The following is an 18952-nucleotide window of genomic DNA, read 5'->3' on the forward strand; positions in this document are numbered from 1 at the left end:
TGACATCCATCTCAGATTTCTGACCTCTAAAGTTGTAAGCCCCAAATTACACAAGCCCAAAGTAGAGAAGGGCTTATCCCAAACAGATCTGTGGGTGCGGCCTGCCTAATGGGGTGAATCCCCCTAAGATTCATAGAAGACCTACCCACAAACCTACAATTATATTGGCAAAAACACTACCAGCTCTAACTGAAAAGGACAGAGGCAGTACAAAAAGACGAGGCCTAGGGCCCCCAAACTCATTTCTGCTTCCCAGGTAACACATTCTTATCTCCTTAACGTCAAAATGCCTCTAAAAAACTAAACCGGTCTTCAGAACATTGATTAGTGAAGAACTGTCAACAGGCTTATGGGGCAATTTCATCAATGATCTGAGGAAGTCCACTAAAATATCCCCTGGTGCAGGAAAGAAGCCTCCAAAGACAGAATATTCGTTATCTCCTCTCGCAAGAGTTCTGATCGAACACTATTAAAGTGTGTTTCTGCCCCTGAAATTACTGAAGACAGCTCCTTCCTGCTGATAGGTTTTTATACTTTGAGCATTCCAAGACTGCTTCACACCAAGGGGCCCCCACTTCCTTTACTCGTCCTAAACTCTCAGCGGGGATCAAGAGGACCGTGGAGGTGGGGAGGTGGCTGGGTTTGAGCCCTGAGCTGAAGAACAAGGGAGAGAACCTCAGCAAGCCACAGCTCCGCGGACCACAAATCACTGAGGGAAAGTCAGGCGACTAGCGCTAGCGTCTGTCTGCGCCTGCGCTAAAAGCACCGCTCCCAGGATCCTTCGCGGCTAATTCGCGTGTTGTTTCAGAGGACCCCGACCATTGGTTCAGTGGACCCGAAAGGCATGTGGACCAAAGTATGATGGGAAATAGAGTCTGGGAGTAAGAACAGGCGGAAGCCTCTCTGGGAAATACGGTGCACGATGGTGTGCGGGAACCGAGAGAGGAAAAAAAAACGTTTTGGCCAAAAACGGAACCCAGAGATTCCTGGGAAATGAAGTCCGGTGGGGCAGGGAGGCCTATGCGCATGACCGGAAGTGGCGCTATTCAAGCGCGCCCCCTTTGGCGCGAGAGCCAGGCCCGCGACCGCAGTTTTCTGAGCGCGCTGAAGCCGGGGGCACTCTCTCGCGCGTACCCAGCGGCAGCTTTTTCATGCTGTGATGTGCTTGAGATCCAGTCGACAGTGAGAGACCCGGCTGGAAAGGTCCGACCTTGCTCAGCATCACAGGCTCAGACCTGGCCTGTGAGGGGAGAAGCCTGAGAGAAGAGCCCAGAGCGGGGTTGGGGCTGCAGTGAAGCGACGCTGACGCTCAGAGAACTGCTGGGAGGCGGTGGCGCGAGGTGGGACCCAGATGCTGGAGGAAGGTGAGAAGGAGTGGTGGAGCGGTTTGTGGCTTCCAGCTTGCCCACTAACACAGCTGCGTGGCCCGGATCAGAACTTGGTAGTTATCCTTTCCACAGGTGGTTGGGGACGATCCTTTTTTGAATAAAGAATTCCAGGGTCGAAAAAGTTTGAGGAGCTCAGCCTTGGATCATCTCTGAGTATCCTGTCCTTTACTCCGATCTGTTGATGGACCCATGGCATCGCAAAGTAGAGAGAAATAGACTCTAGGAAGGACAATGGGACGTACCCAGGGCCTCTCTATTGCTTCTGAATTTCCATCCCTCTTGAAGTAGCCAGGGATGCTCGGAATGGGAGCCTATTGGCTTCACCTGATACTGAGGGTGGGTTCAACCCATTTGGATTGTGAAACCGTGGAGGATACTCTGTATTTAGAATCAGAAGGCTGGGATTCCTGTTTAAGCTGTAAGGTATCAGCTGGGTCTCTTGACCTGTGTTTCTTCATGGAGGAAAAAGGTAAAATAACATTAACTACCTCCTTCACCTCTAAGAACTGTAAGCATCAAATAAAATAACATTTTTGAAAGCACCTTGAACGCTTTACTGAACAGAACTGTTGTGTATGTAATTTAACCACTGAGGCAATGCCGTCTTCCCCTAGACCAAAGGGTCCCTGAATTGTTCTGTCATTCCAGTGCAATTTCACACCCAGTATTTCACGCTGTCTTTCCTGAGAGACCTGGGAACACAAGCAGGAGGGTTACCTGTCTCCCCGTACTACCAAAGAGGGAGATAAGCACAGTGGATAGGTACAGATAGACACAACTCAGTAACATGAAGTCTGTACTAAAACCAGTATTTGGACCTCTTTACTTTTTTTGAGCTATTTCTGAGGACTGCTTTACCTCTGCTATTTTTTTGAGTTGAGATATAATTTACATCCATAATGTTCACTTTTATAGTATACAATTCAGGAGTTCCCGTTGTGGCTCAGTGGGTTAAGAACCTGACGCAGTGTCTCTCCATGAGGATACAGGTTCAATCCCTGACCTTGCTCAGTGGATTAAGGATCTGCTGTTGCCCCAAACTGTGGCCTAGGTCACAGATGAGGCTCAGATTTGGCCTGGCTGTGGTGTAGGCCAGCAGCTACAGCTCCAGTTCAACCCCTGGCCTGGGAGCTTCCATGTGCCCCGGGTGTGGTATTAAAAAATAAAGTATACAATTCAGCAGGTCTTTTTCTTTTTTTTCTTTTTGGCTATACCAGTGACATGTGGAAGTTCCCAGGCCAGAGATCGAACCTGTGCTGCCATAGAGACAACGCCAGATCTTTAACCCGCTACACAACAGCAGGAACTCTGAGTGGCTTTTAGTATATTCGCAAAGTTAAGCAACCATCACCACTATTTAATTCCAGAACATTTTCATCACCCCCAAAAGAAGCTGGTACTTCTACTCCCCATTCTGCCTTCTCCCTTGTCCCTGGCAACCATTAATCTACTTTCTGTCCCTGTGAATTTGCCTATTCTGGACATTTCATGAAAATAGAATCATACAATATATGTATCTGGCTTCTTTCATTAAGCATGATGTTTCAAGGATCATCCAGATTGTAACATGAAGTGGTTTTTTTTTCCTTTTTTTGGCTGAATAATATTCCATTGCATAGATTACACCATGTTTTATTTATCGGTTCCTCACTTGATGGACATTTAGGTGGTTTCCAATTTGAGCTATTATGGATAATGCTGTGAACATGCATGCACAAGTTTTTGTGTGGCCGTGTTTTCATTTCTCTAATGTATTTGCCAAAGAGAGAAATTACTGTATTACTCCGGAAACTTTGGTAACTAACTTTCTGAGGAACTGCTAGACTGTTTTCTACTGTGGCTTCACTGTTTTACATTCCCAGTAGCAATCAATGTATGAGGGCTTCAGTTTCTCAGCATCCTAATCAACACTTGTTTTTCTCCATCTTTCTTATTTTAGCCATCTTAGTTTGAAGCAGTATGTCATAATGGTTGGTAGGCATTTCTCTGATGACTAATGATGTTGAGCTGCTTTTTATATACTTATTGGCTGTTTGCATCTTACTTAGAGAAATACCTATTCAAGTCCATTGCCCATTTTTAGGTTGGGTTATTCATTTTTCTTTGGTGTGTTTTTAATATAAAGAATTCTTTATGTATTCTGGACACTAGACCCTTAGATGATACATTATTTGCAGATCTTTTCACTTCCTTAATAGTGTCCTCTGAAGCACAAAGTTTTTAATTTTGGTGAAATCCAATTTAGTTTTTCTTTTGTTGTTCGTCCTTTTGGTATCATGTCTAAGAAACACATTGCCTAAGAACTGATTGTTCTTAAATATTTATATGTTTATTTTCTTCTAGAAGCTTTAGCTTTTACATTTAGGTCTTTGATCCACTTTGAGTTTTTATATATATTGCAAGGTAGGAGTCCAGCTTCCTTCTTTTGGGTTTTGTTTTGTTGTGGTGGTGGTGGTATTAGGGCTGCACCCGAGGCATGTGGAAGTTCCCAGGCTAAGGGTTGAATCAGAGCTACAGCTGCCCGCCTACACCACAACCACAGCAACGCTAGATGTGAGCTTCATCTGTGATCTACACCACAGCTCATGGCAATGCCGGATCCTTAACCCACTGAGCTAGGCCAGGGATTGAACCCACATCCTCATGGATCCTAGTCACGTTCATTAACTGCTGAGCCAAGATGGGAACTCCCCCAGCTTAATTGTTTTGCATACGGATATCCAGTTGCCCATCTCTATTTTTTTGAAAAGAAATTTAATTTCTTGACACTCTTCTTGAAAATCATTTGTCCATAAATATATGGATTTATTTCCGGACTCTCTTCTCCATTGATTTATTTATCTATCCTTAGAGCAGTACCATACTATTTTACTAACTGTTGCTTTATAGAAAGTTTTGATATTGTAAATATGAGCCCCCTGGCTTTTGTTTTTCTTTTTCCAGATTGTTTGTCTATTCTGTGTCCCTTGCATTTCCATATGAATATTAGTATCAGTTTATAAATTTTTGTTTTAAAAGCCAGCTGTGGAGTTCCTGTCATGGCGCAACAGAAACAAATCCGACTAGGAACCATGAGGTCGCAGGTTCAATCCCTAGCCTTGCTCAGTGGGTTAAGGATCTGGCGTTGCCATGAGCTGTAGTGCTGGTCGCAGACGCAGCTTGGATTTGGCATTGCTATGGCTCTGGCATAGGCTGGCAGCTATAGCTCCGATTAGACCCCCCCCCAAAAAAAGAAGAAAAAAAAAAAAAGCCAGCTGTGGTTTTGGTAGGGATTGCATTGACTCTGTAAATTAATTTGGAAAGTTTTGCCATCCCAAGATGATTGTCTTCCAATCCATGAACATGGGATGTCTTTCCATTTATTTAGGTCTTCTGTCATTTCTTTTTGTCTTTTTTTTTTTTTTTTTTTTTTTTGTTGTTGTTGTTGTTGTTGTTGTTGTTGTCGTTGCTATTTCTTGGGCCGCTCCCGTGGCATATGGAGGTTCCCAGGCTAGGGGTTGAATCGGAGCTGTAGCCACCGGCCTACGCCAGAGGCACAGCAACGCAGGATCCGAGCCGCGTCTGCGACCTACACCACAGCTCACGCCAACGCCGGATCGTTAACCCACTGAGCAAGGGCAGGGACCGAACCCGCAACCTCATGGTTCCTAGTCGGATTCGTTAACCACTGCGCCACGACGGGAACTCCCTGTCATTTCTTTCAACAGTGTTTGGTTATGTGAAGTTTTCAGTGTAATATCTTGCACTTCATTTGTTTAATTTATTCCTAAGTGTTTTATTCTTTTAATGCCATTTGTAAATGGAATTTTTTTAAATTTCACTTTTCGATTTTCATTGCTGGTGTATAAAAATACAGTTGGAGACCTGTTTATTCAATCCTTTGTCTTCTTTTTTTTTTTTTTTTTTTTTTTTTGCTTTTTCTAGGGCCATTCCCATGGCATGTGGAGGTTCCCAGGCTAGAGGTCTAATCGGAGCTGTAGCCACAAGCCTACACCAGAGCCACAGCAGTGCAGAATCCGAGCCATGTCTGTGACCTACACCACAGCTCATGGCAACGCCGGATCCTTAACCCACTGAGAGAGGCCAGGGATGGAACCCGAACCCTCATGGTTCCTGGTTGGATTTGTTAACCACTGCGCCACGACAGGAACTCCCTCCTTTGTCCATTTTTAATTGAGTTGTCATATTATTTTATATTCATGCTGTATCCTACAACCTTACTGAACTTGTTTAGCTGTTATTGTTTTTCTGTGCATTCCTTAGGATTTTCTATTTACAAAATCATGCCATTCACAAATAGAGATCTTTTAAATTCTTCCTTTCCAATCTGAGTGTCTTTTGTTTGTTTGTTTGCTTACTTGCTTTTTCCTATTTGCTCTGGCTAGAACTCCCAGTATACTGAATAGAAGTGGCGAGAGCAGACATCCCTGTCATGTTCCTGATCTTAGGGGGAAAACATCAATCTTTAACTCTGGGTTTTTTGTAAATGCCTCTTATCAAGTTGAGCAGGTTCCCTTCTGTTTCTGGTTTTATCCATCATGAAAGGTATCCGAGTTTGTAAAATGGCCTTCTTGGTATTTAATGAGATGATCTTGTGGCTTTTTTTCCCCCCTTTGTATCAATATAATGTATTATTTAGATTGATTTTCGTGTGTTGAACCAATCTTGTGATCCTGGGATGAATCCCACTTGGTCATTACCTCTTCTTTTGATTAAGCAAATGTCTTAAATTTGCAGAGCCACTTTTTCCGAAGAAATAAGCAATCCGATAATAGTTGTGAGATGTATATTTACACACTAGGCATTGTATTGCCTGCTCTGTCTGCATTTAAATCTTTACAGCAACTTTGCAAGGGATTATTATCCTTATTTTTCAGATGAGAAAAAGGAGACTTGGGTTATGTAATTTGCAAACTGTTGTTAAGTGGTGGACCTGGAATACTTCACAGTCTGTTACACTGTAATGCCCTCCAGTGTCTGAGTGAATTGATGGAACTTCCAAGGCAGGAAGGGGAATGGGAAAACTTATGCCTCATTGCAGGTCAGCAGATTGAGCCCCAGGGAACCCTGGAACCTGTGATGTCATCTGAACACCTCTTCAGGGTGAGAATGTGAGACTTTCTGGCTTGCTGAGCTGTAAACTTTTATGCCTAACTGGCTTCTTTCTCTTCCTCCAGAGCCACCTTCTCCAGACCTTATGCTTCCCCAAGAGGAAGGCACGGAAGAGGAAGGAATGGCAGCTGGTCTCCTCACAGCTGGGCCCCAAGTGAGTTGGAATTTGCTCTACGAGGCGGCCTCTTTTTTTTTTTTTTTTTTTTTTTTTTAATATTAGGGATATTTTTGGGTTTTAATTACTAAAGGAATTCATGTTTTTATAAAAAAAAAAAATCTGAAAAAAAAATAGACAACAGCCCCCCCCCATCCACCCTTAATCACAGAAAGAAATAACGCTTAGCATTTTGATTTGTGTCCTTTTAGTCATATCCTTCTTATTTTCTCTTTTCGTTTGGGGTTTTTTTAGTCATACCTTTTTTTTTCTCTGTTTTCCCAAAATGGGTTTGTCCTGCTTTGTGTCCCTTTTATTTCCACTTAGTAGAATTTAATGTTTTTCACATTTCATTAAGAATATTCTACATGGAGTTCCTGTCATGGCTCAGTGGTAATGAACCCAACTAGTATCCATGAGGACGTGGGTTTGATCCCCGGCCTTGTTCCATGGGTTGAGAATCCAGCAGATTCATCTCTGATTCCACGTGGCTGTGGGTGCAGCTGCAGCTCCAATTCAACCTATAGCAGGGGAAGTTCCATGTGCTGTGGGTGCAGCCCTAAAAAACAAACAAACAAAAAAAAACCCAAAAAAAATTCCACAGAATTATTTCTAATAAATTCCATTGCATACTCTTTCCATGAGGGTAAGAATTGTCTTATCCCTTTCTTTTTCTTAACTAGACTATGTGTTGGTCTATTTTTATTTTTAAAAAGTCTGCTCTTGGATTTCCTCATCAGTTACATTCTTTTTTTTTTTTTTTTTTTTTCTTTTTTAGGGCCTCACCTGCAGCATATGGAAGTTCCCAGGCTAGGGGTCCAATTGGAGCTGTAGCCACCGGCCTAGGCCAGAGCCACAGCAATGCCAGATCCCAGCCGCATCTTTGACCTACACCATAGCTCATGGCAATGCTGGATACCTAACCCACTGAGTGAGGCCAGGGATCGAATCTGCATCCTCATGGATACTAGTCAGATTCAATACTGCTGAGCCACAATGGGAACTCTAAGTTACAGTTTTCTTTTCTTTCTTTTTTTTTTATTTTTTTATTTTTATTTTTATTTTTATTTTTATTTTTTGCTTTTTAGGGCCACACACACAGCATGTGGAAGTTCCCAGGCTAGGGGTTGAATTGGAGCTGCAGCTGCCAGTTTTTGTCACAGCCACAGCGATGCCAGATCCAAGCTGCATCTGCGACCTACACCACTGCTTATGGCAATACTGGATCCTTAACCCACTGAGCAAGGCCAAGGATCCAACCTGCATCCTCATGGATACTAGTCAGGTTCATTACCACTGAGCCATACCTGGAACTCCCCCCAATTTTTTTAATTTGTGTGGAAATGTAAAAGATGCTGATTAGCCAAAGCAATCTTGAGAAAGAAAAACAGAGCTGGAGGAATCAGGCTCTCTGTCTTCAGACTATACTACAAAGCTGCAGTAATCAAAACAGTGTGGTACTGGCACAGAAACAGGCATATCAATCAATGGAACATATGGAAAGCCCAGAAATAGACTCACACAACTATGGTCAGTTAATCTACAAAAAAGGAGACAAGAATATACAATGGAGAAAAGATACTCCCTCCAGTAAGTAGGGTTGGGAAAACTAGTTCTTTTACAACTATGTGTAAAAGAATGAAATGAGAACATTCTCTAGTACCGTATAGAAAAATAAACCCAAATGGATTGAAGACCTAAATGTAAGTCCAGATACTATAAAACGTCTAGAGGAAAACATAGGTGAAATACGCTTTCACATGAATCACAGCAGTATCTCTGGATCCATCTCCTAGGGAAATGGAAATAAAAATAAACAAATGGGACCTAATTAAACTTAAAAGCTTTTGCACAGCAAAGGAAACCATAAGTAATATGAGATAACCTACAGAATGGGAGAAGATTTGCAAACAAAATTTTCTCTATTAGTTTTTTGCTTCTTCTTTCCTTAGATTTATTTTAAAATGTATTTTCTTAAATCTCTTGAGTTGAGAGAGATTTTTTTTCTTCATATATGTTGAAAGTTTTTGGCTGTGGGTCTTTATTTTTTTAGATATGCCAAAATTGTGATTTTGGCTTCTTACCTGTATATTCAGCTGAGCTGTGCTCCATGGAGACAAACTTTGGGTCTCTTCTCAACACAAAACATCCAAGTATAGTGTGATTGCAGGATATAGGTTTTATGGCTCAACATTATTAAATTACCCATTTTTTCGATACCTTTATATTTGTTTATTTTGTATTAACTCTGTCAACAGCTGAGTTAACATCTCTCATAGCTATAATGTTTACAATTTCCCCTTGTGTTTCCTACAGTTTTTTCCTTTATGAATTATATATTTGTTATTTGGTTCCTGACATATCTTCATGGTGGATTTTACTCTCTTGATGACTGTAAAATGACCCAAATGTTTTAAATATTTCATTTTTGAAAAAACCCTCTTTGTCCTAGTTAATGCATTTCTCAGTGTGAAGGATGGGTTGCAAGGACAGGTAAAGTTAGAAGGAGGAGTTCCCATGTGGCACATTGGGTTAAGGATCTGGTGTTGTCACTGCAGCAGCCTGGGTTGCTGCTGTTGCCCAGGTTTGATCCCTGGCCTGGAAACTTCCACATGCTGTGGGCACAGCCAAAAAAAAAAAAAATTAGAGGTTGAGAGAGTAGCTATAATTTAGGAAAGGATGCTGGCTTAAAACAAGGCAGTGGCAGTGACATGGAGAGAAATACATGAATTCTAGTGATAAGGAGGAGACTGAGTGAATGTGCAGTTGACTTGTGGGGAGATAACACCCAGGGGTCTGACATGGCAAGCTAGGTGAGTGGAGGTTTCGTTCCCTAAGCCGAAAATAGACAAAGGCTTTCTCACCTCCCTGCCTGCCTCCCCTGCCTCTGATATCCTTCTCTTTCTCCATCTGAGGAGACGTCTCCTTCGAGGCCAGCTTGGTGATTGCCTTCTCTGTGTGGCCCGACCCCTGCTGTTCCATCTAGGATTCCTCTCTGTTAGCCTAGCAGCTAGCAGTCCGTCTCTCTCCCTCTCTCTTTTTAAATAGCTGCAGCCAGGGCATATGGAAGTTCTCAGGCTGAGGATTGAACTGCAACTGTGGCAACATTGAATCCTTTAACCCACTGTGCTGGGCCAGGGATCAGTCCCATAACTGCAGCGACCCGAGCTGCTGCCCTTGGACTCTTAACCCACTGCACCACAGCGGGACGTCCACTAGTCACCCATCTCGTCGACACACTATTACAGGTGGCTGCATATGGGCTTGGCTCTTCCTGCGGTACCGTGTGATACCTGAGTTCATGGGAAGATTTATTAAATATTCCCAAAACATTCATCATTCCCATTTCTTTGCTCATTTGCAGCTGACTCCTTGTTGCATAAACCCACACATTCTAATTTTGTTTTTTATATATTATCTCATTTAATTTTCAAGCACCTGTTAGTTTCTGCCCAATTGCTGCTCATAGTTGACATATTTCCTTCTACTTCTATGTAAAGTCCATCAGAATTAGAAACGTGAAGACGAGAGATTGTATTTTTATTTATTTTTGTGTCAATAACCAGGATAGTGTTAGGCACATAGGAAGTGATCCATAAATGCTTTTTTCGGAACTACCCTGAGTCCTTTCAAAGACCCTTTGCAGGCCTGCTTGCCAGCATACCCAGAGCACCCAATCTCCTCACTCCCTTATATTCTAAGGCCACTGGGCAAGAAGGAATATGTTTGTTGTTTCAGGGATCCACCCCTTTCAGCAGTGTGACTGTAGCTTTTACCCAGGAGGGATGGAGGCAGTTGGTCCCTGCTCCGAGGGACAGGTTCAAGGAAGGGATACCAGAAAAGTCCAGAAACTTGGTCCTACTGGGTAAGGAAACCATTGAAAATTCAGTATCTGCGCAGTTCTGAAAACCTGTGGCACTTCCCAATGTCGAGTTATCCCCAGTTGCTCTGATGCACCAGGGGGACAGTGTTTATTCCTCTTTGTTCCCCCCGAGGCTGCACCTCCCCATTTTCTTATTTCCCAGGAAGGGTGGGGAGACCTTCCAGTCAGTTCCTCCATATTCAGTAAGTTTTTATCTTCCTAAATTGCGGGCTTCAGGGGCTTGCTTAACTCTCTGGCTTGACCCCCTCATTGAAACTGGTTTGTTTTTTTTCCTTTTCCTTTCTTTTTTTTTTTTTTTAGGGCTGCACCTGCAGCATATGGAGGTTCCCAGCCTAGGGGGCAAATCAGAGATACAGCTCCCAGCCTACACCACAACCACAGCAATGCCAGATGCAAGCCACCTCTTTGACCTACACCACAGCTCACAGGCAACGCCAGATTCTTAACCCACTGAGCAGTGAGGCCAGGGATTGAACCTGGGTCCTCATGGATACTAGTCAGGTTCATTACCACTCAGCCACAGCAGGAACTTCCGAGGCTGTTTAGCTCCTTTCAGAAATGCTCTACCAAGACCTTGGCATCATGTCTGTCTTATGTACTCCTTGTCCCCTAGTGCCCAGCACCAGGTCATTGCTCAGTAAATATTTGTTGAATGAATGAAATGAATGACCTGTTTCCACTCCCTTGAATTCCAGGTGGCTGTTTATACTTCGTACAAATCTCTAACGCCCATTTTTTCCCCTTAAATAGGACTTCCAGTCTCTGAACCTGGCGTGAACGCCCAGTTGGAACAAAGGGAAAGCTCCTGGATGCTGGAGAGAGAAGGCCTAAGGGCTGCCTGCCCAGGTAAGTAACGGGGCACCGAGCCAGCCAGATCTCGAGGGCAAAAGCCCTTTTGAAACAGGCATTAGTGCATTTGATTTTTTTAACAACCAGTGAGGTAGATACTATTGTCCCCATTTTATAGATGAGGAAAATAAAGCTGAGAGAGGCTAACTCACTGGTTCAGAGCCTCACAGCTAGAACGTGGCGAGGCTGGGCTTTGAAGCAAGGTCCGTGGGACTCCAAAGCCCTCCCTTCCACACTCGGTCTCCCCAAGCCGGAGGGGGTTTGGGAGCACGGGTGGTATTGCTGGCCTTTAGGAGACTGAGCGTCATTGCTGCTGGCCGAGCACATTCCCTGCTCTGAGTTCACCTCACCGAGCATCTCAGGTGGCTTCCCCCCCCGCGCCCCGCCCCCCATTACCCATACCTCCAGGCGTGACACCCACTGCTTGTCCCCTCTCTGACTGCCCCTTTGTCAGATTCTGCATCTCCCCCGCCACCCCCACCTCTTCTCTCCCTCTTCATGGCAATGCCTGCGTTTTCTATAGGACGGATACTAAGAAACTCAGCAAAAACAAAAGCCAGGGAAACCATCGTTTCTGGGTTTATCTCTTCTGTTCCCCTCTGGTTGCTCACTTCAGTCCCACTTTGGTATTTCAGCCCTTGCAGATGCGTGACCTCTGGCAGGGCCTGTGGTCCTAGCCCCTTGTGATATTTTGAAACTTAAAGCATCAGCGGTACAAAGGAACTTCACAACTTTAATGTGACAAAATTTTAAGTTTTTCTAAAAATGCAGCCTGATGTTTTATAACTTTAGTGGCTGGTTATTGCTACTATAGAACAATGAAAACAAAGCCTCTGGCTTACTCCCTGCATGGTTCATCTGAACTCTTCTTCCCACCTCACCCTCTTTCTAAGCAGCCTGCCACGGCACCTTGGCCCTTGTAACTCCAGGCCCCGCTCATACTTGCTGTAGTCCTTCCCCTTACAGGGAGCCTCACTCGGCCTGCTGCTTTGTTCTCCAAACCCTCCCCTTCCCAGCACACCGTCTTTGTCACGCAGGCCCTGTTAGCCTGGATCTGGAGACCCTGTGTCTGTGGAACTTGAGAAATTGAATGCGGTGTTTTGTGGCAATAACTGCATTTTTCTGGAAAAGGTTTCATAACAGTTTCAGAGGGGTTCAAAATCCCCAAAAAGGTTACTGAAAAAGATTCGCATCACCATGTTATTGGAAACAGAAGTTGGGAAAAGGTGTTACCACACAGGATTGTGTTCTGAGCTATTAGTGTAGAATATTAGTGTGGAAGCAGCCTTGGATATGGACCCATGAAAGACACATCCAGGTCCTGACTTGCCACATTCTAACTACACGGATTCAGAGTAAACCACTAATTATGTAGTCGTCTGTTTCCATAGCTGAAAAATGTGGATAACAAAATCCATCTTATTTATTTGATGGGAGTTCCCGCCGTGGCTTGGCTTAGCAGTTAACGAACCCTACTAGCATCCATGAGGACTCGGGTTTGCTTCCCAGCCTCGCTCAGTGGGTTAAGGATCTGGTGTTGCCATGAGCTGTGGTATAGATCTCAAACGCGGCTCGGATCCCGCATTGCTGTGGCTGTGGTGCAAGCCAGCAGCTGCAGCTCCAATTGGACTCTTGGCCTGGGAACCTCCATATGCAGCACGTGTGGCCCTAAAAAGACCAAAAACAAAAACAAAAAAAACCAGCAACCGAAAACAAAATCTATCTTACTTATTTGACAAACAAATATATATGAAAAAACAGTTTTAGTTGGAGAAAGTTTTTTGTTTGTTTGTTTGTTTTTTCTAGTCAGACTTGTTTCCACTGAGCCACGACAGGAACTCCTGGAGGAAAGTTTTAAATCAGGCTATTAGAGTAGCTAAAACACTGCTCCTGTGCTGTTGCACCTCTGCTGTAGGACCCACAGAGCATCCTGGGCATTGCTGTGCCTCATGGACTGGTTTTGCAACCCACTGTTATTCCATCCACCCTTTCCACAGTGACAGACCAGGTCTCCAAGGTACCTTTGCCTCACTGGTTGATACTCACCTGGTGTGGTTTTAGGTACTGGAGGTGCAGCAGAGAACAAGATGTGGTCCCTGCTTATGTCCTGATGAGGAACATGAATGAATAAAATAACCAATATAATACTGGATGATGAGTACTGTGCAAATGGAAATACGGATGTGGGTGGAGGCCGTTCTAGATCAGATGAATAGAGAAGACCACTTCGAGGAGTTGACATTGGAGCTGAGATCTGAAGGAAGAGAATGAGCCAGCCGTGTAATATCTGGAGGAGGAACATTCTGAGACTTTGAGTTGGGAATGAGTTTGACTTGTGTTAGGATCACAAGGTCCTAGGACTAATAAACAAGAGGGAGAGTGGGAGGCAGGGGGCAGATCATTAAGGTTTAGAGGCTGTGGTGAAGCATTCAGATTTTATTCAGATGGAAAAATAGGAAGCCATTGAGGGTTTTGAGCAAAGAGAGGGACAATATTCGATCTGTGTTTGGAAAGATAACATGTGCAGAGACTAGACTTTCAGGGCTCAAGACTAGAAGCAGGGAGATCAGTTAGGAAGTTCCAGTGAGTTGAAGGTGGCTGGGAAGGAGGAGGCTTCAGGACACACTTGGGTGTTGAAGCCAATGGGACACACTAGTGGGCTGGGCGTGAGGGACAGAGGGTTAGGCTGACCCTGGCCTGAGCCGGTGAGTAAATGGGAAGACTGCCAAAGACACTGGCCTGAAAGGGAAAATCAGCGGTTCTGTTCTGGGTATATTCGGTTTGGGTTATTCTTAGACCATCTGATACAGGAGCCAGCTCGCAGGGGACAGGTCAGCTGAGGCAGGATGGCTCGTGAGCGTCACATCTTAATTGCTCCTTTCTCCCACTGCTGCTTTTGTTGTCATTTTTCCTCCTTCCATCTTTTACTTGGAGAGGGGCAGTTTTTGAGAGCTGTCAAGGCCATGTAAGACCAAATACTGAGTGACATGGAGCTACCCTCAACCTGAAAGGGGCTTCTGTGCTTTCTGTAGATCGGGCTTCAAATGCATGTGCAACTCAGAGAGAAACCTGCTTAATGGAAACCATTTAAGATGACTTACAGGGAGAGGCCCAAGATAGTAACAAGCACTCATGTAACACGTGCTTTTCCTCAGGTACTGTTCTGGGTCCTTTGTGTTTTAGCTCATTTAGTCCTCATAATAATTCTTTAAGAGAGCTCTGTTCACAAATAATAAATCCAAGGCATAGCAGTTTGCCCAAAATCACTGGCTAGTAGGAGGTAGAGCCAAGATTTGAACCCAGGCAATCTGGGTGAAGATTCTGTACAGAAATTAGAATAAAAGGCACCTAAAACTAACCTGCTGTTTCCCTAAGTAAGGCAGGAATGGACAGAATCTCTTCAGGAAAATGGACCCTTGTGAAAAGAAGCTCCATAGACCTCCCGAAAACTCCCTAACCTGCAAGCCTCTGTGAAGGAGACAGAGAGGTGTCTGGGACCACAGGGTTCACTTAGTTTTAACACTTTCCAAATATTAGACATTAATTTACACGTTAGGCTTTCTCTTATTATGAATGGCAGCTCAAAGAAGTTTAAGAATCATTAACTCTGGGAGTTCCCATCTTGGCTCAGTGGTTAACAAATCCGACTAGGAACCATGAGGTTTCGGTTCGATCCCTGCCCTTGCTCAGTGGGTTAAGGATCCGGTGTTGCCATGAGCTGTGGTGTAGATTGCAGGTGTGGCTCAGATCCAGCGTTGCTGTGGCTCTGGCGTAGGTCGGCGGCTACAGCTCCGATTCGACCCCTAGCCTGGGAACCTCCATATGCCAGGAGTGGCCCTAGAAAAGGTAAAAAAATGAAAAAATTAAAATTAAAAAAAAAAAAGAATCATTAACTTTTTTTTTTTTTGAGCGGCATGTGGAGGTTCCCAGGCTAGGGGTTGAATAGGAGCTGTAGCCGCCGGCCAATGCCAGAGCCACAGCAACTCGGGATCCGAGCCACGTCTGCGACCTACACCACAGCTCATGGCAACGCCAGATCGTTAACCCACTGGGCAAGGGCAGGGATCGAACCGAAACCTCATGGTTCCTAGTCGGATTCGTTAACCACTTCGCCACAACGGGAACTGCAAGAATCATTAACTCTTTTAAAAAGTATCACCCACAATCATCCATATTATAAAAGCAATGTTTTTAATAACTTTTTTCTAGTAAAAATATCACAGGTTCATTTATTTATTTGTTTTTATTATTTATTTATTTATTTATTTATTTTTGTCTTTTTGCCTTTTCTTGGGCCTCTCCCGTGGCATATGGAGGTTCCCAGGCTAGGGGTCCAATTAGAGCTGTAGCCACTGGCCTACGCCAGAGCCACAGCAACGCGGGATCCGAGCTGCGTCTGCTACCCACACCACAGCTCACGGCAATGCCAGATCCTTAGCCCACTGAGCAAGGGCAGGGATCGAACCTGCAACCTCATGGTTCCTAGTCGGATTCGTTAACCACCACGCCATGACGGGAACTCCCACAGGTTCATTTAAAGTTTAGAAAAGAATAAAAAAGAAAACCGAGATCTCCTGTCATCCCACCAGAGGTAACCTTCAGTCTTTTTCTTTAATTTTTATTTTATACTGGAGTATCGCTGATTTACAGTTATGTTAGTTTCAGATGTACAGCAGAGTGATTCAGTTATACATATATCCATTCTTTTTCAGATTCTTTTCCCATAACCTGTCTTATTACAGAGTATTAAGTAGAGTTCCCTGTGCTATACAGTAAGTCCTTGTGGATTATCTCTTTTATATATAGTAGTGTGTACACCTTGAGTCTTTTTCATGTAACAAAATGCAGTGATACTTTTTTCTAAGATAACTGTAATTTTTACATATTCTTTTTTTCACCTAACAGCATACTGTTTATTTTTATCACTGCATATTCTTTGAAAACAAGATTTTTATAACTTATTTTATTACTTTTATTGTAAAAATAATACTGTCTTTGGAGAACATGAAAAAATATAGATAAGCACAGTTCCCTCTGTGGTGCAATGGGTTAAGGATCTGGTATTGCCAAAGCTATATGCCACAGGTGTGGCAAAAAAAAAAAAAAAATACAGATAAGCATTGAAGAACATAAAAATTACCCCTTGCTTAATCCTTCACAAGCCCATGAAAATATAGCTTACCTTCACACTGTATATCTTTCCATTGTTTTTTGTTTGTTTTTGATAAATGCCTTTCTACAAGAAGAATTAGAGTGTACAGACTTCAGATATGCTTTATAACTGCTGGGTAGTGTCCCTTGGTTGGCCATAGTATAGTCATTTTCTTGCTATTAAACGTTCAAGTGTTTGCTTTTCATTTGACAAATGATGCTGTATTGAGTACCCTGGTCAACACAGCTCCGTGTCATTTCTCATTGGTTCCTTGGGATAGATTCTTACAAGTGGAATTCTGATGTCAACATTTTAAAGACTCTTGATCCGTACAACCAGGTTGCTCTGCAGAAGCTCGTCCCTGGTGATGTAGCCATGCCAGTGTGTGAGATATCCCAAATGCTGCACCCTTACCAGCACTCTTGAATTTTTTGAAATCTTGCTGATTTGATAGGTGAAAACATTCATCCTGCTGGCATCAGTCGTCAGCTTTTTAAAGTGAATTATTTCAAACCCAGTGAGCAGGTTGCCTAAAACCACACCAAGAATTGCGAGACTAAGAAAGCAGCTTGAAACAACCCAGTACTTAGCAAAAGTGTAGGAGAGAAGTGTCAGAAATAAGAAAGGCAAGTGCACCTGAGACAGAGGTCCAGGCTCCACCTCATCCCTTTGCTGTTTAGGAAAGGGAGCAGAGGATGCTTATCTCTGAAAAGCTGTCTGGTCGTTTCAGGTTAGAATGGAAGCGCTCTGGGTGAAGGGGTGACGCCTCGAACTTTAGAGCTCAGCCAGACTCCCTCAGCCTTTTGTATTTCAGTGCCTTTCCTTCCTTTTTCTTTTAAAAAGGAATTCTTTAAATTGCTTTTCTAAATTTTTTTCAGACTGGAAGATTGTATCTGAATCACCACCTGAGCAAGACATTTCTGAAGACTCATTCCAAGACCCAAGTGTAGACTCTGGGGAGTCAGATCACAGGAGCAGTGAACTGGGGAAGGGCTTCAGTCTGCGACCAGTGCTTTCGCCACAGCAGAGAGTTCCTACAGAAGTGAGACCCCGTAAATGTGAAACACACACGGAGAGCTTCAGGAAGAATTCAGATATAATTACATCTCACAGAGCAAAGCCGTACACGTGTAATGAATGTGGCAAAGCCTTCAGTTACTGTTCTTCCCTTTCTCAGCATCAGAAAAGCCACACTGGGGAGAAGCCATACGAGTGCAATGAATGCGGGAAGGCCTTCAGCCAGAGCTCATCTCTTATTCAGCATCAGAGGATTCACACAGGAGAGAAACCTTATAAATGCAGCGAATGTGGAAGAGCCTTCAGCCAGAATGCAAACCTCACAAAACACCAGCGAACTCACACCGGAGAAAAGCCCTACAAATGTAGTGAGTGTGAGAAGGCCTTCAGTGACTGTTCAGCCCTTGTTCAGCATCAGAGAATTCACACTGGAGAGAAGCCTTATGAATGCAGTGACTGTGGGAAGGCCTTCCGTCACAGTGCAAACCTTACAAACCACCAGAGGACTCACACAGGGGAGAAACCCTACAAGTGCAGCGAGTGCGGGAAGGCCTTCAGCTACTGTGCAGCATTTATTCAGCACCAGAGAATCCATACAGGGGAGAAACCCTACAAATGCAGCGCATGTGGGAAGGCCTTCAGCCAGAGCGCAAACCTCACAAACCATCAGAGGACTCACACTGGAGAGAAACCCTACAAGTGCAGCGAGTGTGGGAAGGCCTTTAGCCAAAGTACAAACCTTATAATCCACCAAAAGACCCACACTGGGGAGAAGCCTTATAAATGTAATGAATGTGGGAAATTCTTCAGTGAGAGTTCAGCCCTTATTCGACATCATATAATTCACACAGGAGAAAAACCTTATGAGTGCAATGAGTGTGGAAAGGCATTTAACCAGAGCTCGTCCCTCAGTCAGCATCAGAGAATTCACACTGGTGTGAAACCTTACGAATGTAGTGAGTGTGGGAAGGCCTTCAGGTGTAGCTCAGCTTTCATTCGACATCAGAGGCTCCATGCTGGAGAGTAACTGGGAACATAATCGGGACCTGACAAGTAATTTGAAAGAATCTGGGGACATCTGACTTTTAAGACCTAGCGTGGAGCCACATGCAAAAAGCACCTTTAATAAAGTCACTGTTTTACATGTTGCATGTGGAAAGTCTCAGGTGCTCTCTCCTTTCTCAGTTTAGCCAGAGACACCCCAAGTCCAATTACACCATTTTAGAGCCCTACCTTTAATTCAGCGGTTTACTTTTAAGTGCTTTGTTTAACAAGCATTCCAGAAACCTTGGTTTATGAGACTTGGCTCCTACCTACTTAAAAGGCCTGGTATTTTGGCAATGTCTTATACTAATCTCTGCTTAAAAGACTGTTGCAAAAGGACATTGGCCAGAAAG

At 43.8% G+C, this 18952-nt stretch overlaps 1 protein-coding gene across 2 annotated transcripts; it reads left to right on the forward strand.

The window, feature by feature from the left end:
* Positions 909-18710, forward strand: ZNF79 (zinc finger protein 79). 2 transcript variants are annotated; one of them, XM_003480610.4, is made up of 5 exons: positions 909-1364; positions 6566-6654; positions 10393-10519; positions 11288-11383; positions 17417-18710. In XM_003480610.4, the coding sequence occupies exons 1-5, from the start codon at positions 1352-1354 to the stop codon at positions 18580-18582; spliced, it is 1491 nt and encodes a 496-aa protein (XP_003480658.1). In that variant the 5' UTR covers positions 909-1351; the 3' UTR covers positions 18583-18710. The 2 variants fall into 2 exon arrangements, with proteins under 2 accessions (XP_003480658.1, XP_020924946.1); XM_021069287.1 differs by lacking the exon at positions 10393-10519 and having other exon boundaries at positions 1327-1365; positions 6564-6654.

The sequence above is a fragment of the Sus scrofa genome, chromosome 1 (assembly GCF_000003025.6).
Source record: "Sus scrofa isolate TJ Tabasco breed Duroc chromosome 1, Sscrofa11.1, whole genome shotgun sequence".
Classification (NCBI taxonomy): domain Eukaryota; kingdom Metazoa; phylum Chordata; class Mammalia; order Artiodactyla; family Suidae; genus Sus; species Sus scrofa.

What these genes read in the sequence shown, in the direction of transcription:
- ZNF79 (XM_003480610.4), top strand. An exon ending in CAGAAACTTGGTCCTACTGG is followed by an intron (nt 10,520 to 11,287) that starts GTAAGGAAACCA and finishes CCCCTTAAATAG; the next exon opens with GACTTCCAGTCTCTGAACCT. An exon ending in CCTAAGGGCTGCCTGCCCAG is followed by an intron (nt 11,384 to 17,416) that starts GTAAGTAACGGG and finishes AATTTTTTTCAG; the next exon opens with ACTGGAAGATTGTATCTGAA.